This window comes from Euprymna scolopes, chromosome 12 (genome assembly GCF_053919585.1).
Source record: "Euprymna scolopes isolate OS-2025 chromosome 12, ASM5391958v1, whole genome shotgun sequence".
NCBI lineage: Eukaryota > Metazoa > Mollusca > Cephalopoda > Sepiida > Sepiolidae > Euprymna > Euprymna scolopes.
The window spans coordinates 82,589,876-82,616,062 of NC_136493.1; the positions used below are offsets into that span (position 1 = coordinate 82,589,876).

The 26,187-nt window shown below is 31.8% G+C and overlaps 1 protein-coding gene across 1 annotated transcript in view; it reads left to right on the plus strand.

Annotated features, from left to right (window-relative positions):
- LOC145291381 (dynein heavy chain domain-containing protein 1-like) overlaps nucleotides 1-26,187 on the plus strand; it is a 494,383-nt gene that overhangs the window by 226,769 nt on the left and 241,427 nt on the right. The window contains exons 53-54 of the mRNA XM_080137171.1: nucleotides 7,189-7,381; nucleotides 24,578-24,676. Of these exons, the coding sequence (XP_079993297.1) occupies nucleotides 7,189-7,381; nucleotides 24,578-24,676 (292 nt within the window). The remainder of the gene's footprint in view (nucleotides 1-7,188; nucleotides 7,382-24,577; nucleotides 24,677-26,187) is intronic.

Consider the following 26,187-nt stretch of genomic DNA (forward strand, 5'->3'; position numbering starts at 1 on the left):
GCATGTGCATTCGCACGTTGTAAGTGGAAAATGATATATGTATATATGTGCATTATAAATATATATATATATATATATATATATATATATATATATATTTATAAGAGCAAACAGTTGATAAAACATGTTAAAAACACTTTGAAAAAGAGTTAAACATATTTAATCTGAAAAGGAAACACTTGATAAGTGGATAGTCCTTAATCTGCGGAGTTTCGAAGAAATACATTCCTTCCCATCAGAGGGTAGGAATTAGTAAAATGCGGGATCGGATTTTGCATACAAAAGTATTTGATGAAACTGCAAGTAATCAAAGATCTTACTTGATAACAAAAAGTGAAGCAGAGGGAATATGGTGAAGAAAAGGGTGATTACACCTGAATGGATAGTCTGGTGAAAGGTAAATTATCCAATGACGGTAAAATCCAAAAATATAAATCCAAGAAAGTTAATTGAATTTCCATTCGCACAAGTAAAATCCAAGGAAATCATGTAATTGGAAGATGGCCCAAAATAATCCAAAAGGCCAAAATCCATAGAATAATTCACAAATATGTACAAGGAAAAGGGGAAAAATTCCAATAATATTAATAAAAGAAAAATAAGATATGCGTTTGACATGGCTGCCGAGACATAATGTAATTTATTTTATTATATATATATATATATATATATATATATATATATATATATATATATATATATGTATAATATATATATATATATATTATACATATATACACATACATACATACATTCATATACATGATGATTGCAACGTCTTGTCAGACGAGTGCCACTCCCCTAGACACTGAAAGTTCATGAGCCCAAAAAAGACATATAGTCCTGCCGGCGAATTCACATGCTCAAGCAGACATGACACTAAAGACGGTTATTGGTATACATACATATATATAAACGCACGCACACATACATATGTACACATATCACACACGTATATGCATGCGTACATACACAATACACATTACGCACACATACATATACATACACACACACATGCAAACATGCACAAAACGGTCATTGGTATACATACATATAAAAATATACATGCATACATACATGCCTATAAGCATACGCTCATATATACCCATATACATACACAATGCATTATACACAAAGATACATATACATACCCACATGCATGCATACACATATACATATATATATAAATCCACATATACACACATATATACAAATACATACACACATATACTTACACATACACATACATATACATATACATACACATATGCACATATATATACATACACTTACCTATATATACATACACATACATATATATGCATTCATACACATACACGCATACATGCACATATACACATACATATACATACACACATGCATACATACACATACACATATATGCATATACACACATACATGCATACAAACATATATAAATGTATATACATACACACACAAACGTATATACACACAGACACATATACATACATATACGCATAGATATAAATACATATAAACACACATGTACATATATAAATATACACACACACATACATATATAAATATACATACACATATACATACATAGATACATATAATGATGGCAGATTAATTGTTACATGCATCCAGCATTTCAGGCGTACACACATCACAGCTTTTTTATCGCCACAGGACTTTTTTTTTTAATAGAAAAATGCCTGAGGGACTATCTATACAAATATGATGGTACAGAGTTTTAGCTTTGTACGACAGCTAAATCTCTCTCTCGGTTCAAAATATTGACATCCAGCAACAAGCAAGAGCAAGATAGCCAGCAACAAGTCAAACTGCAGACTAGCTTAATGTGGGTACTGGTCTCCCGCTTTGTTGTTTTTTTTTTAAATCAGAGATCCACTTCTCCCAGAGGGGCTGCACTCAACACGGCCCACTCATAAATGGAAATGAACACATGCATACATACAGATGTATGCCAACATACATATGCATATGAACACACATGCAAACATACACACATAGTAGCACACAAATATGCATATACATACATATATATATGTGTGTGTTTGTGTGCGTATATGTATATATATATATATGTATATAAATGTATGTATGCGTATATATGTATAATAAATATATTTATATATATATGTATGCATATATATATGTATATATGTATGTATTTATATATATGCATATATGTATATATATATGTATGTATATATATGTATGTATATATATATGTACATTTATATATGTATATGTATGTATATATATACATATATGTATATATATATACATGTATGTATATATATATACATGCATGTATATGTATATATATGTACATTTATATATGCATACGTATGTATATATATATACATATGTGTATATATATACATGTATTTATATATACATGCATGTATATATATATATACATACATACCTGCCTATATATACATACATGTGTATATATATATATGTATATACATGTATGTATATATTTTCATGTATGTATATATATATGTATATATATACATGTATGTATATATATATGAATGTATGTATATATATTAGTGTTGTGCCGATGAATCGGAATCGGAATCGGGAATCGGTTAAATCGGTAATTTTCGGGGAATCGGAATCGGCATCGGAATCGGAAAAATTTGTGTATAATTTCCGATTCCAAAATCGATTCTTTGAATATTTTTCAAAAGTTAATTTTCAATTGCTTGTACCGATTATAAATATTTATTTCTTTTAAACTATTAGTAAAACTAAACTCTATAGATCTACGTACTCGTTATAGAATGAAGTTCTCATAACAAAATCACGTAATTTCATTAAATAGTTTTTGTTTTACGCTCCCTTGACTAATTATCGCAGTTTTTTTAGGAAGATTCCGAATTTCCCAAATCGTTTTTACGGCATAAAATAAAAACTATTTGAATAAGTTACGTGATTTTTTTATGAGAACTTCATTCCATAACGAGTACGTGGAATATATATATATATATTTTATTTTTCGTTTTTTAACATAGTGTAAACTGCATAAGCACCCTTTTTTAATACGTGAAGACAGTTTAGAGCTTCATCCTAGATCTAAAAATAATTTGGTTTTTAGTGGGTTTACAAATATCGTCCAAAAGTAGAATTTCAATGAGGGGGGACTTTTAAATGTAAATATAATTTCTTTTTCAATCTGAAAAATTTCTAAATGTTTTCTCTTTATCTATTTTATCCAGACTTTGATAAATTCATTGTGAGATATTCATGTATATTTTTAACTTTTCCGAAACCCCAGAAAAATGCGACGTTGTCAGACAATGTGGCTCCAGGAAAATAAAATAAAACTCTATTCGTTTGAAATCTTTTCATATTAAACTCCTCGAGAAATTTGGCAAGTGGGTGTGAAAAAGTATTGTTGTCGAAACCGACAGCATCGAAGGTGTTAATTACCCCATAATACTTTCAACTCAACTTTTGAGTGAGATTGGCGGGCTTCAGCGAGGCCTCCGTGATATATATATATATATATATATATATATATATATATATATATATATATATATATATATATATATATATATATATATATATATATATATATATATATATATATATATATATATATATATATATATATATAAGAGTCCATCTATGAATTCTGATGATGCTAGTTGGAGTTTTCCTCTCTTTGAGGATTTTCCTCTAGTTGAAACAATTTGTAAACTCATTCTGGACTCACAGTAATAAATTTCCTATATACTGCTCTGACTACACATTGAGCACTTTAGTCCGGTTTTTTTTTTTTTTTTTTTTTTTTTCACCACTGGTAAATATATATATATATATATATATATATATATATATATATATATATATATATATATATATATATATATATATATATATATATATATATATATATATATATATATAAACAAACATACCGACAAAACCCAACACTTTTATATTCTACTTTTCATTTAATTAGCAATAATGTTTGATATTATTTTTCTGGGCAAAATATTTCTTTAATTTTAGACAATTCTTTCGCTACTTTGAAAATAAACTGCATTCTTCTAAAGGTTACCTAGCGAATTTTCGCAAAGTTTCAATTTTTGTTTTGTTTATTTTACGCATATAAAATAAGTTTAGATCTTCTTTAGTTTTACTAATAGTTTAAAAGAAAGAAATATTTATAATCGGTACAAACAATTGAAAATGAACTTTTTAAAAATATTAAAAGAATCGATTTGGGAATCGGAAATTAGGCACAAATTTTTCCGATTCCAATACCGATTCCGATACCCCCCAAAATTACCGATTTATCCGATTCCCGATTCCGATTAATCGACACAACACTAATATAAAACGATTAGGAATTTAAAATAGACGGTCAGTTTACCAATAAATATAACGTAACATGAGCTGTAGTGTGTTACCAATTTTAAATTATGTGCGCTTATTGGGGATAGGGTGTCTACTTTTTAAGCGATTACACATGGTTTTACAACGTTGCAAACCGAACTTAATTTAGTGGGAAACACTTTAGTTAATATCCATAAAGAATTAGGATGGCCAGAAATGATGATCATTTTACGTTAAATTTATATTCGAAACTGATCTTACACTCTAAATTCTAAATGATCGCTTTTCTTTCCGCCAATTAAAAAAATGTTCTAACACGTAATCTATAAAAGTAATATTTCATTTTGGAATAGGGATTTAGCTGCGAGAGAAAGCACAGAAAGCTCACGCAATCTCACGTTAAAAATGGTTTTCATAATAGTAATATTATTATTTAGAAATTCGTTCGTAACAATGAGATGTGGCTTTGCTAAGTGGCGTTGTTAAATATATTGTTCTTACATCGTTTTCTTATTTTGCCTACCAATCTTCGAATATTTTCCACTATTCATGTAAGTAGCATGTTATACAGTAAATACGAACTGGTACAATATAGCTTTGTTTTAAAATCAAAATAAATGTTTTGTTGTGTTACAATTTTTAATCAATTACAAGGCAAACATTTGAGATAAAATATACGCGGACATTAACCAGGGGTTTATGTAATAATTTGAAAATTTACGAAAAAACAAACAAAAAAAAATCTCTAATTAAATATGTATAAATTTTACAAGAATCGGAATCGGAATCGGGAATCGGATCGGAATCGGAAATTTTGAACGGAATCGGAATCGGGAAAAATTTTGGCATCGTCCCATCACTAATATATATATATTCTTGTGTGTATCTATATATATGCATGTATGTATATATACATGTATGAATATATATATGTATGTATATATATACATGTATATATATGTATGTATATATATATACATGTATGTATATATATGCATGTATGTATATAGATGCATGTATGTATATATATATATACATGTATGTATATATGTACATACATACATATATATATATACATGTATATATATACATACATGTGTATATATACCTGTATATATATATATATATGTATATATATACATGTATGTATATATATGCATGTATCTATATATATGCATGTATGTATATATATGTATGTATGTATATATATACATGTATGTGTATATATATACATGTATGTATATATATACATGTATGTATATATATATACATGTATTTATATATGTGCATGTATGTATATACATACATGTATATATATATATATATAAAAACATTTATGTATATATACATGTATGTATATATATAGGTATGTATATACATTTATGACAGGTCATGTCATATGCTACTGGTACCATGTAACCCAGTACTACCTGCCTCATGATCGGGTCACCAGCAACTAAATTGGTTCTCTCACCAGACTTGTTTGTTTAGGAGGGTGGCTTATTCTAGGTGCACAGTCTCAATGCTGCAAGGTGGTGGAGGTTCAGTTTTGGTGTGGGTCGTTATTAGTGCCAATAGTCCAAGACCTATAGGTCGCTTGCAAGGTCGAATTAATTCAACCAAGTACATTAATATGTTGACTGAGCATTTTCTACCCTAGTTTGGTCGGAATTTCGATGATAATCCCATCTTCATGCATGATAATGCTCCCATTCACACAGTTGACAATGTCAAGAGGTTCCTGGAAGAGCATGATATTCCGTGTTTGGATTGGCCTGCACAATCTCCAGACCTCAATCCTATCGAAAACGTATAGCATTACATCAAGCAACAGCTACGCAATGATAAAATTTCAAATGTGGAAGAACTTTGGACAAAAATTTTTTTTAAAAAATGGAATACCCTTTCACCGGAGTATTGCTGCAGACTAATTCAAGAGAATGCTTGCAAATTAGCAGGCTATCAAATTACAAAAGGGCTATGCTACTAAGTAATAACAAATTCATTGTGTTTCTGTTGTATTTGTGTTGCATTAATGTTCTAAAGTTACATTTAAATAACAATTTTCCATTGTGCAGAGTTTCTTTTTGCCTTCTCGATTTGAAATTAATTTTTTAAGTTGACGTGAACACTAGGATACTTTAATTAAAAGTAAAATATAAACAGGTAAAATTATAGAGGATTATAAAAGGCGAATCAAATGAGGTATAGGTTGCTTAAACAGTTACATCTAATTTCGCTTAAATTTGCAGTTTTTGAAAAAATTACAATGCGAACTTTCTTTTTGCTGCCATTGTATATATGTATGCATATATATATATATATATATATATATATATATATATATATATATATATATATATATATATGTAGAAATATATTTTTCTTATTATATATAAAATCCTTATATAAGAAGCTGAATGTGATTACAGTTCACTACTTGATATAATAATTAAGTAATTGATTTTGCGCTACGGAACAGATACTGTCAAAAATTGTATAAATCAACTGATTTAAAGGAATAAGCTATAAGATCGTCAACATCATGAATTTTGGAATATAAATTATTGTCATATATTCTATGTATATATATGTATGTATGTATGTATGATGAGAATAATTGAAATAGTATTCCTACGAAATAGAGAAATAAAAAGAAAAAAACGAGTTATGTGTTCATCAACGTTACGTCTTTATTTCTTAAAGTTACATAATGAATTGGCACTATATTTTATATATTAATAAGCTAAACTTATCGTATGTATATTATATATATATATATAAATATATATGTATTTCTTGTATTTTTTAAATGCACAGATACAAAGATCATTACAGTGAACATGTGAGAGAGTCTTTGTCCAAAATGGCCGTACCGATTGACTTTCCGTCCGAAGGCACAGTCTTTGATTATTACGTTGATAAAACTGATGGGAAATTTTACACCTGGGATCAAAAATTTAAAGAACTAAGCATCTACAAATGCCGACCGAACTATGTTTTTATTCATGAAGTAAGTGCATTTCTTTGTTTTTAGAAACACTTGTAAGACGAATTAAAATAAAAAAATCTTTTCTACAAACAAATGACATGTATTAAAACTAATGATAAATAAATGCCATGTATTAACACTAATGACAAATAAATAACATGTATTAAGACTAATGACAAATAAATGGCATATATGAACACTAATGACAAATAAATGCCATGTATTAACACTAATGACAAATAAATGACATGTATTAACACTAATGACAAATAAATGACATTCATTAACACTAATGACAAAAAGATGACATTCATTAACACTAATCACAAATAAATGACATGTATTAACACTACTGACAAATAAATGACATTCATTAACACTAATGACAAATAAACGATATGTATTAACACTAATGACAAATAAACGATATGTATTAACACTAATGACAAATAAATGACATGTATTAACACGAATAACGAATAAATGACATATATTAACGCCAATGACAAATAAATGACATGTATGAACACTAATGACAAATAAATAACATGTATAAAGAATAATGACAAATAAATGACATGTATGAACACTAATAATAAATAGATGCCATGTATTAACACTAATGAAAAATAAATGACATTCATTAACACTAATGACAAATAAACGATATGTATTAACACTAATGACAAATAAATGACATGTATTAACACGAATAATGAATAAATGACATATATTAACGCCAATGACAAATAAATGCCATGTATGAACACTAATGACAAATAAATAACACGTATAAAGAATAATGACAAATAAATGACATGTATGAACACTAATGATAAATAAATGCCATGTATTAACACTAATAACAAATAAATGACATTAATTAACACTAATGACAAATAAATGACATTCATTAACACTAATGACAAAAAATGACATTCATTAACACTAATGGCAAATAAATGACATGTACTAACACTAATCACAAATAAATGACATGCATTAACACTACTGACAGATAAATGACATGTATTAACACTACTGACAAATAAATGCCATTCATTAACACTAATGACAAATAAACGATATGTATTAACACTAATGACAAATAAATGACATGTATTAACACGAATAACGAATAAATGGCATGTATTAACGCCAATGAGAAATAAATGACATGTATTAGCACTAATGACAAATAAATGACATTCATTAACACTAATAACAAATAAATGCCATTCATTAAAACTAATGAATAATAAATGCCATTCATGAACGCTAATGACAAATAAATGCCATTTATTAGCACTAATGACAAATCAATGACATTCATTAACACTAATGACAAATAAATAGTATATATTAACACTAATGACAAATAAATGCCATGTATTAACACTAATGACAAATAAATGACATTCATTTACACTAATGACACATAAATGCTATTCTTTAACACTAATGACAAATAAATTGCATTCATTAACATGGATGACAAAAAATGACCTGTATTAACACTAATGACAAATAAATGCTATGTATTAACACTAATGACAAATAAATAACATGTATTAAAACTAATGACAAATAAATGCTATGTATTAACACTAATGATAAATAAATAACATGTATTAAAACTAATAACAAATAAATAACATGTATTAACACTAATGACAAATAAATGCCATCTATTAACACGAATGACAAATAAATGCCTATTCATTAACACTAATAACAAATAAATGCCATTCATTAACACTAATGACAAATAAATGACACGTATTGACACTAATGACAAATACATGACCTGTATTTAATGACAAATGAATAACATGTATTTACCCTAATGACATATAAGTGCTATACATTACAACTAATGATAAATAAATGCTATTTATTAACACTAATGACAAATAAATGACATGTATTAGCACGAATGGCGAATAAATTACATGTATTAATACTAATTAGAAATAAATGAAATGTATTAACACTAACGACAAATAAATGACATTCATTAACACTAATGGCAAATACATGCCATGTATTAACACTAATGACAAATAAATGCCATGTATTTACACTAATGACATATATTAACACTAATGACAAATAAATGACATTCGTTAACGATAATGACAAATAAATGCTATTCTTTAACACTAATGACAAATAAATTACATGTATTAACACTAATGACAAATACATACCATGTATTAACACAAATGACAAATAAATGCCATTCATTAACACTAATGACAAATAAATTACATTTATTAACATTAATGACAACCGCCATCATTAACACTAATGACAAATAAATGACCTGTATTAATGCTAATTATTAATAAATTACCTATAATAACACTAATGACTAATAAATAACATGTATTAACACTAATGACAAATAAATGCTATGTATTAATATTAATGACAAATAAATGCCATGTATTAACATGTATACTATTTTGATTGCAGAAATTCCCTTCTGGACCAAAGTACCATAGGTTTGCAGCAACAGATGCCACATACAAATTTATTATGATGAGACTATTAGCCACTATCTTGTGTAACGTTAGAATGACATTTTAGAACTCCTCCCGCTAGCAAAAGAGAAAAAGCATTTGAACAATAACAAAAAGATAAATTATAAAAAAAAACAAATACTCACCACTTGGACCACAGAGTTTCACACTAACTTCTGTTTCAATACGTTTTTTTTATTATTTTCTTTTTCAAATGTGATTTCAAATTCAATTAATTCATCAATTTGGGGAAATTTTGGAAAATCATTAGGATCAACATCCTGTTATGAAATCAAACCAACATACGGAATTAAACATTTTATTAAAAATACTTCAATAGTTAAAACATACAGTGTATCACAAATATCTGCAGAAATGTGAAAGGTGTACTCATTTTTGTGATACAGTGTATGTTAATCATAAACAATTATTGCTATTTAGTGCTGCATTTGCGTAATAATTTTCCTTAATGATATTAAAATTGTCAACAGAAATCACATTTTAAATATATTGCATATAGTAAATAATACCTCCATATAGGATATTTTGATTGCAGAAATTCCCCTCTGGACCAAATTACCATAGTTTTGCAACAACAGATGCTACATACAAATTTATTATGTCTAGACTATTAGCCACTATCTTGTGTAACGTTAGAATGACATTTTAGACACATTTAGTCGTTATAAGAAAATCCTATATTTCATCCTAGAAGCAACATCATCACAATCACAATCTTTAGAAGAAATAGTTCCTATTTTTCCCTTAAATATGAACTTAACACCAGGAGGAAATATACACATTATACATATATTGTGCTTGCATCCTTCGTAACTCAATCATAAACTCATAGACATAACATAATCTTTCCCTTTTCCAATTAAAAAATATTAAAATCTTCCCAGACTAATTCCGCTCATTCTGATTGACTGATCTCTGGCCATTCTTATATTCCAGATTAACTGTATTTGCATGCTAAATTAACGCTAATGTATCATCCAAATATGGTGTCACAACAATACTTACTTTTGCCCTCTGAGTAAATTGCTGCATTCATTTTCTTACATTTTACAGCATCAACATATCTACACCAGTTTGTATTTCCTCTCTCTCTCTCTCTCTCTCTCTCTCTCTCTCTCTCTCTCTCTCTTTCTTTCTCTCTCTCTTTATCCCTCCCTATCTCTCTCTGTATATATTCTCCCCAACTCTCTCTCGCATGCTCTTTCTCGCTTGCTTTTTACATTTCTTTTATGCAAAAAATAAAAAAACATTTCACAGCGATGCTAAAGAAAAAACAACAAACATTTATTTTCTCTCTCTCTCTCTCTCTCTCTCTCTCTCTCTCTCTCTCTCTATCTATCTATCTATCTATCTCGCTCTCTATTTCACTCTCTTGCTTTGTGTATTTCTATTTCACTCTCTTGCTTTGTGTATTTCTATTTCACTCTCATGCTTTGTGTATTTCTTTTTTGCACCCCCCAAAAAAACATTTATAGCGTAAACACTATCTACAACAGTTTTTATTTTTCCTCTCTCTCTCTCTCTCTCTCTCTCTCTCTTTCTCTCTCTCTCTCTCTCTCTCTCTCTTTCTCTCTCTCTCTCGCTCTCTCTCTCTCTTGCTCACTCTCGCTTTCTCTCTTGCTCACTCGCTTTGTACATTTCTTTTTATGACAAAAAAACATACATTTTATGGCGTCAACACTACTTACAATAGTTTTTATTTCCTCTCTCTCTCGCTTGCTTTTTACATTTCTTTCCATGCTGAAAAAATAAACAAACATTTCACAGCATCAACACTGCCTACAACAGTTTTTATTTCCCTAGCGCGTGCGTGCGCTCGCTTTTTATATTTCTTCTTATGCTGGAAAAAAACATTTTAAAGCATCCACACTATCTCCAACAGTTTTTATCCCCCCCTCTTTCTGTCGCTCTCTCTCTCTCTCTCTCTCTCTCTCTCTCTCTCTCTCTCTCTCTCTGTTTATATTCTTCCCAACTCTCCTTTTCTCCCTCTCACACTATCTCTCTCAATCTCACACTTGCTCGCTCTTCTCTCACTCCAATTATTATAAGAGATGAGGATAACAATCCGCAAATAAATACATAAACTATTTTTTTATTAATTAATTTATAGATATTTTTCTATAATGAAAAAAAAAAAACAGTTTGCTACACTAATTCCTTCTTAATAAAAAAATTAATGTTGTCTTTTTTGGGGGTGAGGTTAGATTTATACTAACTGAGCCACAGCAACACGTGGTCGTGTACAGCTAGTGAAAAATAAATGCTATTATTGACAGTAGTGACAAATGAATGCCATGTACAGGGTGGAACGATTTAATTGTCGCCCTAAAAAAAGACATGATTCTATTTTCTGTTTGATAAAGCCAGTTTTCTTTTTTGTGGCAGACCATCTACTAGTTGTTCAGTTGTGTACAAATCTCAAGAGTGATAGGAGCTTTCTATCATGTCTGAAAATGACACAAGATTTAATTAACGAGATCGAAGATGTGCTGCTGTACCAATAATGCTCGCTACCAATCCAAGTTATGACAATAGGACCATTGCTGGCACCCTAAAAATGCAAATTTAAATTGTTCAACAACGCTTGAGGGCACAGCTCAATGCATTAGATGACCCACAGTCCTGGTCTTTGGTGTGGTTTTAAGTAAGGGCCACATCATGCCACCTCACATCTCCAAAGTGAAAGTTGAAAGTCAACACCAAAGTGTACCTGGATGTGCTAAAGAGTGTGGTGATCCCCTGGTACAATCAGGTGGCCGCTGGCAGACCCTGAGTGTAGCAGTAGGACTCAGCGCCAGCCCACTAGTCCAAAGAGACCTAGGCTTGGCTTCAGAAGGAGTGCTATGACTTTGTATCCTTCTCTCACTGGCCCTCCCCCTTCCCCGACCTGAACCCACTGGACTACTTCGTTTGTTCATATGTGAAGAACATCACCAACATGACCTCCTACAACACCAAAGCTAGCCTGATCGTTGCTATCCGCCGAGTATTTGCCAAGCTCCCACCAGTTCCAGACCTGTATCGAGGCTGGAAAACTTTATCAGTCTGCCCCATATTTATAAATTCCGGACATCAGTCATCTCCCTTTCAGTATAGACCAATCATTCTCCTGTGCATCATGAGTAAGTTGCTGAAATCTGTGATAAACAGAGAAGTGGCCAATCACCTCAGCAAAAATAACCTCCTCAGTGACGTGTAATATGGTTTTTATTCTGTGTAATCTACAGCTGATGTACTAACTTACACAGGATTAGTGGATCTCTCAACAGGGGCTTTGTCTCTACAGTAATAGCTGTTGACATATCAAAAGATAGAGTATGGCATAAAGATCTACTTCACAAGATCGCCAACAATGGAATAGTTGGAAATTTCCTCTCAATAATTAAATCTTTTCTCTCTCTATAAGTGTAGTCGTTGATGGGCAGAAATTAGAAACTCATAGTATTAATGCTGGCGTCCCTCAAGGTCCATCCTGAGCCCAACTCTCTTCCTGATCTTCATCAATGATCTCCCAAATCACATTCTTAGATCATTCATAGACATTTATGCAGATGACATGACAATCTATGGTAACAATTCAAAGACCGGCAATGGCCAAGATCTTTCTGACTCTTTCTATCCTGATCTTGAGAATATGATACAATGGGGAAAAGGTGACTGATTAATTTTAATGCATTGAAAAGAAAGCTTCTCTCCTTTCATCATAATCGCTCTTACCTTATCATGCTCCAATTGAAATAACTTGCCCTTGTCTTGAGGAAGCGCCATGTCATAACAAGCTTCTAGGACTGATCTTAGCTTCTGATCTGAAATGAAATACATACATTAAATCTGTTGCCAAGATCACTGAAAAAATGGATGGATCACTTTATTGCTTCAGTAAGCATCTCACTGCTGATGTAATTCTCTATCTATATAAGAGCCAGGTACATCCTAAAATGGAGTACTGTTGCCACATCTGGGTAGGAGCTGCTCGACGTACCCTATCCAGCTTTGATAGTGTTCAAAATCAACTTTGAAACCTAGTAAGTGATGCCCTTTTCTCTTCCCTGCAACCTCTCTTCGACAAAAGAGACGCTGCAAGCCTGCCTCTGCTCTGTCATTATTTTCATGGCAAGTGCTCGACTGAGCTCCAATCTATAGTCCCCTTTGCCAAACTTTCATAAAAACACTCCACTAACTACAACCACTATATACGATTTTCCCTACTCTCTATCTGTACTTAAGTCTTAATGCAGATTCCATGAGCAAAGCTTCTTTCCCAGAACTGCCCGCCCGTGGAAGACTGTTCCACTGGCCTGCTTCCTGATTGAATACAATATGATAGTCTTCAAATCTAATATAAACAAATTCTTGTTGAGCCGTCCCTATAAATAATCAAATTCTCCCCAATTTACACTAATCTATTATATAAAGGAAAATAAAGGAAAGTTGTCTGTATGTATGTATGTATGTATGTATGTATGTATGTATGTATGTATGTATGTATGTGCTACCTGCCTCATGGTCGGGTCACTGGCGACTAAACTGGTTCCCTCACCAGACTTGTTTGGTGAGGAGGGTGGCTAGTCTCCCTGAAGGATTAAAAACAAGACCTTCCAAAGGGCGAATGAACCCTTTTTTGGGGTCAATGGCCAACTAGCACTGTGTGTGTTTGTGTGTATGTATGTATGTGTGTATTGGGGTGGAGAGGGCTCCTGTAAGTCGTTGTGAAGGCAACCTTTCTAGGAGAAGCAAATCTCTGATTTAAAAAACCATAAAACAGGAGACCAGTACCTGCATTAAGCTGATCTGCAGTTTAATTTGTTGCTGGCTATCTTGCTTTTGCTTGTTGCTGGATCTCAACATTTTGAACCGAGAGAGAGACTTAGCTGTCATACAAAGCTAAGACTCTGTAACATCATCTGTGTATAGATACTTCCTCAGGCATTTGTCTATAAAAATGGTCCTGTGGCGATGGAAGTCATTTTTGGGCTCATGGACTTTAAGTGTCTGAGGGAGTGGCACTCGTCTGACAAGACGTTGCAATCATCATGTATGTATGTATGTATGTATGTATGTATGTGTCTTTGTATGTCTTCCTATACTTTCGAAATCCAAATTGGTAAGTATAATTCTGGTCGGACGCATAAAATGATCATTAGATCAAAATATTCATTTTTCTACCTTAATAACGGCAGAATCTTATCAGAGGATCACATAAAATGGTCTCTATCCAAACGATTTTGACATCTGCATATGCGTGAACCATTTCACCTCTCAGATACATTAAGTATATAAATTTGAAATGTCATGGTATGACTATAGCCATGGACAAAATAGGTCAGAGGCTTGACTTATAATTATTAGGTTTTGCGTTCGCGTTCACACCGACCTTACGGTGGACGTTTTGTTTTTATTTTTAACATATTTTTTAAAACGTTTATTTCGGTAAGCTTTTTCATTTAAACATGGTTAAAAGATATTTTTTGTTTTGTACTTTATATTATTTACTTGACTCAAAACAAATAATTGGAGGGAATTCTTTTGTCGGCAGTTAATTAAATTAAAACAAAACTCATTTTTTTTATTTCAAATTTGATTTAGCTGAGGTTGATTTAAATATCTGATTGCTATTAAATGCATTAATCTTATTTACGTAAACCACAATTTTTTTTAATCGTAATCTTTGTTTTTTCTCGCTCAAAAGCCCCCATTCCGAATTCGTAGCAGTGAGCCGACATCAGTGGATTTTTTTTTCAAACTGATATAAATTATTGCATAGTAAAAATCATTTAACAAGTGTAGTCAAACAGAGCTTCATTTTCTTTTTTGGGGGGAAAAAATGGGTAAAAAAGGAAAAAATGGAAAAAAAAAAGGAGAAAATGGGGAAGCAAAGGAAAAAATGGGGAAAGAAAAAACTCTTAATATTTCTTCCTCTTGGTTATATAAGTGGTTACATAATTTTTTTTTTCTTTCCAAACGTCACACTTCCAAAGAGACTTGGGGCATGTTGCAATCAAAGTGATCGAATATTACATCAATCGGCTCTTCGGATATTCTGTGGTGATTCCTCTGATTCATTTAAATGGCATTTCCTGAGCTGGTTCATATCGCGTTTGTGAGTGTTTTCAGCCCCTGAACGATATAGACCAGTTTGCCAATTTTTGTTTGATGGTGCCTACTTCCCAGAATGTAATATTGTTTCTGTGGGCCTTGAAAAGGACTTTATCGTCAGGACAGAAATATTTCTTATGAAATGGTTTTCTTGAACTTCGGTTGTCGTGGTATGAATTTATTCAAGACAAACTTGACTTTTCTTGCAAACATTGTTTCTGCAGGCGAGCATCCCATAGGCATGTTCAGATTATGGATTTTCCTACACACCTACAGAAACTGTTGCAACGCTCTTTCCGTTAGTGTACCTAGTGCCTTTTTCAAAACCTTCTTTAAAATGTCCACAAACCTCTCAGCCTAACCATTTGACTTGAGGTAATACTGAGGGATTGTAATGTGGGCCACTTGATACGACTTGCAAAAATCTTTGAATTTACCTGATGTAAATTCTGTGCTATTATCTATCACGACACTATCTACCGTGCCAAAACACATGAATAGCTCATGTAAAAATCCGATTGTGCAGTTATTAGTTGGTCTTTTATATTGTAAAACCTCTGGCCTTTTTGAGTGGTTATCCACAACAATGTTTTCTGGGGCCCTGCAAAATTCAGATGAATTCTCTGCCATGGGTGATCTGTGTTTGGCCATGGTTTGCACATTATAGTTGGAGATTTTTACTGCAAGTGCGCATCCCTTGCAAGATTCTATCATATTTGCTCTGTCTTTGTCCATGTTCGGCCAATATACATAGCAATGCATGAGGCTTTTCAAACGGTTTAAACCGGATTTCCCATGTAAAAATCCCTGAAGATTTTTCTTTGTTGCCTTTTTGAAATCACTACACGGTCATTATACAGTAGAGATAGAAAACTTCAGGCACATTTGGGTTTTTATTGTGAATTTTGTTTTTGATGGATTGTATAAATTCATCCTCTTCAAACTCCCTTTTAATGCTGGCCAAAGTCATTGGGAGCTTTTTGACTGTATTTGCGATCATGTTTTTGATTTTGCAATTTGTCCTTAGTGTAGCAATAATGGAGTTTTCGAAAACTTCCTTATTTTTTGGGAATGAGTTGTGATAAGCTGTCTGCATGGCAAATATTTTTAGATGTCAGGAATTCAATCTTGAAGTTGTAGTTAAAAAGAATCGTTCCCCAACGAAGCAATCAATTTGTAGCAAAAAAAAAAGTCGTCCTTGTTTTATAATTATTGCTTTATTTTCTCTATAAATATAAATGAAATCTTCCTCCCTCCCTCTGCCACTCTCCCTTTCCTCCCTACCTTTGCCATAAGCACTGCCACCCCAAAAGCATGAGTTTGCAGAATGGAAACCTTCAGTGTGTTGGAGGTGTCCCTTGGATAAGTAGGAAAAGGTTAAATACCTTTAAACGGCAATTACAGTAACGTATTCCATTTTTTTTGTATTTTGTTTTATCTTCTTGCTGACCAAGGAAGCCAAACCAAACGCCGCCTTTGTAAGGTTTTCGTTTTCAATCGACATGTTTGGGGAGAATATCTCAACACGTGATAATCCCCCACCGGTAATTTTTTGGTGCTAAATTCTTTTATTATAATTCTTTACTTGACTTACTTTTGTCTAATATAACGTTTATTTCAGTCAGTCGTTAAATGCAAATGTATCTAGAATATTCCCCCAAATAAATAAATAAATAAAATATAAATAAAAAATGGTATCTATAACTGACGATATCACGTCGAATCCACAATATAAATTCATTCGTAAATATGGGAGGGAAATCTATCATCAAATATCTTCAATTTCAAAATAGAGCTACAGACTTATATTAAGTAAATATTAATAAGTCCTTTGAACCTTTTTTTTAATGGAGAGTAGACAACGCATTGTGGATGCATGATCGGCAGCTCTCGTTACTCTCGCTTCTCCTTTTTTTTCCCCGTCAGTCGTCATTTTTTCAATGAGTGATTTTTCTGACAAAGGGAGAAGAATAAGCTGTTTACTAGGTTGACAGTATTTTGTGTGAACAATCGCCAGAGATGTTGGAAACTCTATTTCTTTGTCTATCCTTGTGGCCATGTCACTAGTAAGGGTGCTGGAGGTAAACGTTTCAATTGGGCTGACATTATCTGCCTGATAGTCAGGGACCCGAACCTTGGTTTAACCCCTAAGGAGGGTATCCTATTAGTAGGTGCAAAGTATTGGGGCTGCTGTATTGCCATTTGGTGAATGGATTCTATACCATGCAGTAGCTTCTGGTGAGGCCTCTCGGTGCCATATTAGTGGGTAATTGTTACGGCTTTACCTTATCATGTACTATAAAATAAAAAAAATAAAAAATAAAATTTTTCATTTCTTTTTCTCTTACCTTCCCTCTCTGCCCTGCTCTAAGCAAGTCTGTCGACCTATTCCACAAATCCCAAATCTCAATCATGAAAGGTTTCCAGAAAAAATACTCGATTAAACCCAGATTTCCAACTTCCAACGCAGACCTCCACTACCATGTCTCCTTCTCCAACATTAGGGGTCTACGTTCCAACCTTCCAGAGGTTCAAACTCTATTACAGGAGACTAAACCAGACCTATTATTCCTAAGCAAAACTGGCATTGAACCGACTTCTTCTTCCCTAGATGAGTTCGTAATTAAAAGATACTCTAACTTAAACCTCTAAATCCGACCCCAAGATCGCCATGGGCATGGAGTATGTGTCTACATTAAAGACAACTTTCCATGTGGTAGGGACATCTCTAGAGAAGATCCTAACTTACCTTACATGTGCTTCTGGGTTGCACTTGCTCACACTACTGCGTTTATATTTGCACTCTATTGCCCCCACAACAGTGGAACTACTATCTTTGATAGCATAACTAAGAAAATTGACCATGTCATGTCTGCGGGGACTTCAATGTTCACAACGTGGAATGGTTAACCCACTCAAACAAGACCGATGATGAGGGGAGGTTCTGTCACGATTTCTCCATTGCTTATGACCTCACTCAGATTGTCCAAGAATCCACCCGCATTCCCGACACTGACTATGCAAGTCTCCTAGACCTCTCTCACAACTTGCTCTGAGCTATGCTCATCTTCCGTTCAGTCTCCGCTAGGATCTTCTGACCTCTCTGTTGTGTCAGTTAAGATAAAAACAAAATGTTAGGTCCTCAGACATACCTCTCCATTGTACAGTATATCGATGCTCTATGGCTGACTGGGATAGCTTCCGTACATTTATATCAGACCTATCTCGGCATACCATGTTTAAAAAGGATGTGTCCCCTATAGTATCAGACCTGACGGAATGGTTGACTGCAGGTATAGACAGTTTCATACCTTCGAAAAAGTTCCAGCAAAAATCTAACAGCCAGCCATAGTTCTCTCCAGTCTTTGATCGTTTTTGAATCACACTTGACAGGAATTATCTTTGATAGTTCTCTGCCAATTTTTGGAGTCAATCGTCGTTTGTTCACAAACTTAGTCGGTACTTGAGGTCTGACTTTGATGTCTTCTGTTTATACTAGACTTTGTGCAAATATTAAGAATGTTGCAAATGTAGCAATAATACTCCATCAGGTGTAAGTAACATTCTAGCACAGTGGAGAGAGCCAACCTTCTTCACAGCAGCCTTGGCAATGTCCTCGATGTATTTGTTCCAATTCATGTTACTTGTAAATGAGAAAAAGCTTAGTCTTAGCAGTATTGAATGTTACCATCCATTTATGTCCTCATTCAACTACCAACCGAAAGTCTTCTGCTAAGGTTTCAGCCATTTCCTTAGATATGTGTCCATTTGTTTCCCGCATATCTTTATAAAAGGTAGTGTCATCAACAAATACAGTTATCTCTGAGATAATTTTATCAGGCAGTTCATTTATAAATAAGAGGAATAATAGAGCTCTAATGATTCATCTCTGTGGCATACCTGAGTTTATATTCTGTTGTTTAGATGTACTACCATTGAGGACAACCTGGATTTTTCTCTTATTTAAGAAGGATTTAATTAGTTTAAGTATTCGTCTAGTAATACCATATGATTTTATTTTCCAGAGATGACCATCGTGCCATAGCCTGTTAAAAGCTTTAGATATGTCTAGAGATATTGCCTAGTTTAGATTTTAAGCAAAGAAAAGGTGAAACTGTTACCTGACCAAAGACAAGATATGGTATACAGCAGAGGCAGAAACGTATGTATATATCTAACATACTTACTCAAGGCCAAACTGCACATTAATGCACCTTCTGCCATCGATTACTTTAAAAATATCTAAGGGTACCTGTAAGAAATACTATCAAATACCAAACTTCACCACACTATTAAAAATTGTCCCTACCTTTCAAATAATAAACTACCTAAAAATAGCACTTCCACCTTCGATGTTGGGAACCAAAGATACAATTTAATAACTTTGCAGAACATACCAAATGACTATTTGAGAAATACATGATATGACACAAAAAAATGACATGAAAAGGGTTGATATGCTGTAAAAATTAAAAAAAAAAAAAACAATCAGTTTCAATTCTTCTGATACCTTTTAATATCAGAGTTAAGATTGTTTACACACTTTTTAATTTTGTGTAAATAATTTTTGGTTTTATATCAAAAGAAATCAGAACAGATAAAACAAAATTGAATAAAAGATCAATAAGTAAAAGTGTTTTTAGTTTTTTCGAATCAAACATTTTTTGAACGAAATAAACTCATGATGACTAAAGTGCATTGAATGCGTCTTCTCATCTCTTTCAAAAATCCAATGTCAATTTGTAAAAAATTTCCATTTTCTTTTCATCCTCCATTTCTGATTGAGATCATTCTCATTGGGTTGATCTTATCTCAGCAGGTGTCTTCCAGAGCAAAAACAGTGTACAGCTGAGCTACTGCTTGTATGAAGGAAACAAACCCATTTAGGGTTCTCGCACCTTGTTTCATCCTAGTCTGGTTACTGCTGGTTTCTCACTAAGGTCATCCATTTCTTTTTATATCAACTGCAACCTTTTCACATTGCTTCACTGTAACGAGCACCCAATAATTATTCATGTCTGACACAAAGCTTCGAACTTAATTCACTCCTATGTGCACACTCCCCACATAAAAGAAAGTGAAATAAAAACACACATTTTATAAAATGGAATGAAATTGTTAATAACAACTTATGTGAATTATTAAATGACTTTCATCCATTATAAATGATTCTTGTATTTCACAAAATGTTTCTAATGCATTTTTTTGTTTGTATTTTTATTGTATTGGGGGGGGGGCAGTTTCATGTCCCTTCTTTTTTTCAATTTCAGTTTTTTCTATAAAAGCTAATGCCATAATATGCGTATTAAATATCTAGTAAAAGAAATAGTTTTACCGTTAGTCTATCTTAATATTTTTAAGATTGTCATTTTGCTTCTATATACTGCCAGCAGGGATTACCTGGCATCATCAATCGGGATGTCAAATATGTTGAACTTAAATAACAACTTTATTGATTTATGCTTTATAGAGCAGATGCAGACAGAATTGTTGATTTTGTCGATGCAATAATCAACAATATGAATGAAATGTCAATTAAGTATAGAATGCTGCACATGATATCAGATTCACCACTCGATTGACCTGCATTTACACAAAACACATCAGAAAACAACTTTTGACACTGTGTCATAAGTTTTCTCCAAATCCACAAAATCAAAATACAGGTTCTTGTTCTTACCAAGATACTTTTCTTGCATTTATCTCAAGATAACTATGGCATCAGTCATGCTTTTCCCAGATATAGAACCAAACTATTTCAGAGAATAGCTGCATAGGAAATACTGATATGTAGAAGCTCAAATGTAATGTGAACAAACATCTCACTACTCAACTCGCTTCAATAACATGTTATACATAATTTCAAATAGTAGCGCTTTACATTCCAAGTAGCAACACACTTTGTTTCTCGTGAAAAAGAGTTTAAAAAAAAAATAAAGGTTAAATAAACACTTTTGGGACATAGTCCATCAACTTGTTACACAGTCTTTAAGGATCTGATTTATCAAATTTGCAATCATCTCAGTGCCTGTTTCACCCGCAGCCTTACCTGCTCCTTTTACTTACGTCATTCAGTAACATTTCTTTTCTTTTTCATTTCTTTTCTTTCTCATTTTTTCTTTTCATTTTTTCTCGTTTCTTTCTCATTTCTTCTTTTCATTTCACATCTTTTCATTTCTTTCCATTTTTTTTTCATTTGCTTTGCATTTATTTTCATTTCTTTTTCAGTTGTTTTCATTTGTTTTCATTTGTTTTTCATTTATTTTCATTTGTTTTTCATTTGTTTTTCATTTGTTTTTCATTTCTTTTTCATTTCTTCTCATTTCTTTTTCATTTCTTTTTCATTTCTTCTCATTTCCTTTTCATTCTTTTCATTTCTTTTCATTTTTTTTTTATTTATTCTCATTTTTCATTTCCGTTTCGTTTATTCTCATTTCTTTTTAATTTCTTTTTAATTTATTCTCATTTTTTGTTTATTTATTTCTAATTTCTTTTCATTTATTTCTCAATTCTCATGACTAGCCCAGATAGTACTTTTACGGCTTCTAGATTTTTTTTGTGTGTATGCGTTCCATGATAACTTAATATTTAACCATTTTTTTATAGTAGCATTTCCAAGCATTTTTCCTGATCTGTTCATTTGTTGCCGCTCATTGCAATTTCGAATGCACTTTTCTCCAACATCTGTTTAGTTATCCTAAGTAAAAAAATTAACTATTGATTTATTTTAGATTTAAAGCATTATTTCCTGTTGTTGTGTCGTCATAAAGTGTTACAATTCAAATCAAAACAAAAGTTTTCTCTTTTTGTGATGATATTGTAATTATTTAAATCATATTTTAGAAAAAAATCATGCATCATGCTGAATTCTTTTTTTTTACATCAATTCAACTCAAACAATGCACGCACATTGTCATTGAGATGTAAAGCAGCTACAGTGAATGAGGGAGTGCATATCAACAGGGTTAGCAGTTCCAGAAAAGTAGCTATTAGCGTAGAAAGCCTTTGACACCTGAGGATCTTTACAGTGAAGGGGCACGATTTTGCTGCTTGTTGATATGGAAAGAGGTGTTTACATTGTGGGAGCACCAATGCTGCAAGCTTGTTGGAGAATATTCCATTAAAGTATTTGTAAAACAGGCACAGTGATGCAATATTGTACCGGTGGAACAGGGGCTGGAGTTTGGTAGACAGTGTAGGATCTATTAGATTAGAGAGTCTAAGATGGAGAGACGAGTGGCAGTTGCACCAGCCCAAATGTGACAACAGTACAATATTCATTGGCGAATGGTGGCTTTGTAGAGATTTAGGATGTTGTCAGGTGTTAGCATTTTTCTCACACCTGACAAGAGAATGCCCATATTCTTTGCATCAACCTTAGCAATAATTTCTTTGTATTGGTTCTGATTCATGTTACTTGTGAATATTAGGCTGAGGAGTTTGAACTAAGTGCTTTCAGATAGGGTGCTATTAGCTATGGCAATCAGTGATTGAAAAAGTTTCTTATTATAATTGTTAAAGGAAAGGAGCTTTGTCTTAGTAGCATTAAATGCTATCATCCATTAATGTACATACTCATTTCACTACATTTTCTAAGCATTTCAAACATTGCCTTTCATATGTGTGCATTCATTTGTTCATATTTCAGTATACCGATCTCAGACACAATTGCACCAAAAAGGTTGTTTACAAATATCAAGAATAATAAAGGTCCAACAATCGATTCCCTAGGACACACTCACATTAATGTCATGTTGTTTTGTTGTATAGCCATCAAGGAGAACATGAATCTTTTTTATATAGACGAGGGGGTGGGGCTAAGAAAAACCTGATTATATCAAATATTCATCCAGTAATATAGTACAAATTAATTTTTATGAGAAGACTTTCATGCCATATCTTGTCACAAAGTAATCAGGGTTTCCAAATAGACTATGAGAATCAGTCACACAAGTCTAATCAGGAACAGAGTGAGGAGTGAGGCTTGCTGATCTTCATGGAAAGTGGCAATCTGTGAAAGGGAATGATGCACGTTTATAGCTCGAGAAACCAAACCAATCTTTGTGGTGAATTTAAAAATCTTCAAACACACGTATTTGGGTGGTCGGATCTAACGAAAGTGCTAAATTTATCAGGGACAAATCAAACAGGATACAGCCGACAGCCCTGTGTTGAAGGAGAATAGTAGAGGAAATATAAGTAACTAACAGTTTTATAAGTTTAATCTGAATCACATGAAGGCCTGATCATCTGATTCTAGATTTTGTTCTCTACTCAACTTAAACAGAAAATTTAAATACGTTTTGATATGCCATTTGGATATTTTTGTTAATTTAAAATATATTGTATGGATTATTTAATACACTACAAGATGTCCACTCATTTCTACTTTTCTCGTCAATTTCAAATATGGTCTTACTTTTTCTTTACTGTTTTCTTCCTTAACAACATTTACGTTAACGTCAAATTAGACGTAGATATACATGAACTCACATGTAAGTGTATGCTAGCAAAGTTTTACCCTTAAAGTTGATACTGTCTTTCTTTGTTTTTTATTTCTTCTTTTTTCTTTTAGTTTGAACGCTATGATTACATGGTAAAACTTTTATTGGATCATAATATACCGATTTTGATTTCGGGTGATCCGGGCGTCGGAAAGTCATCTTTTATCAAGGTCAGTTCTTTTTTTCTCTAATGAAAATTTGCAACTCTCTTAGCCGATGAGTGTAAGGGAAATAACTCTAAAAACTAAACAAGAATTATTCCCCTTGGCGGTTTTTTTTTAATTCAAGGGGAATAATTCGTGTTTAAGTGTTTTTTTTCTTCTTCAAAATTGTTGCATGAATGTTTATTTTAATAAGTTATAATAATTTTCATTATTATTACTAGCAGTAGTCCACTCGATGTTACCAGGTAAAATACTATATTATAATGCATACAGATTTCGTATTTATTATTATTATTATTATAGAGCCAGTTCTCTATTGATTATTATATTTTACTCCACCTGTGTACGGGCAAAATGAATGCTGACGCTCAAAATGTATAAACATTTTGACCCCTCCCTTTACTTAAAAATTCACCAAAAATCAGAAAATTAACCAATTTTAATAAAATTTTCAGTATTTATCAAATAATGATCGCGGATTATAATGAACTCATCATTTTTTATTTAAATCTAAGTGAAAATGTATTATTTTGTTTAACCAAAAAATACCTTTACTAAATTATGGTTTTCAGTAGTAAATAAAAAATGTAAGAATTTATTTTTGCTTTTTTATATAAATAAAGCATCGATATTTGTACCAATAAAAATAAAATAAAATAATTTTTTGCAGGAACATTACGAAAAAAAAGCCCCTAAAGTCCATATTAATGAATTCCATATAACTCGAAGAAAAATGAATTTCTCGAACTATTGATATTACCATTGAATTAATCATTGTTTATTTAATATTTTCACACAAAAAAATTATAATTGCAAAAAATATTTCTACCTTTTCTATAAGTTACAGGTTTCGCATAATTTTTATATGCAAGCTTTTAATAATTTCTTTGCTCGCAAGAATGTTAAACTTTCAGCGTAACATATTTGTTATATAATATTGAACAATAATTTTTAAAAATTAATTTAAAAACAGGAACATACAAAAATAATTAAATTAAAAAATGGAAAATTTTATACAAACGTTCTATGTCGGTAACTACTGATGCTCATTCTTGAAAAGAAAAGGAAACCTGTCCGTTTTGTCCCCTCCACCTCTACCCTCTACCTTTTCCCTCCAACTACCCGATGTCATTTTCAGATAAGTTTCAAATTGTGTAAAGTCGACTTTAAATTTCACGTAAACATTCCGCTTAATTAAAACGTAAGTGTTAATTTTTTCAATAATTATAAATTGTTTCCTTTCCACTTTGAATTCTGTATAAGATATTAATAAATAATAGTGTTAATTTTTTTTTAAATGAATAAATTGTCAGTATAATTAATGAATTTAATTAACATTTATGCCATTTAAAGTTTATGAAAGTTTAAATTCTATTAATAATTGTTTGAACTTTTATAATGAATAAATTGTAACTTAGTGAATTAAATTCACTGAATTTAATTGAGTCAATTATTGACCTTCCAATGCTCGATAAGCCGGAACATTGTTATATAATAATGAATTTATGTCATTAATG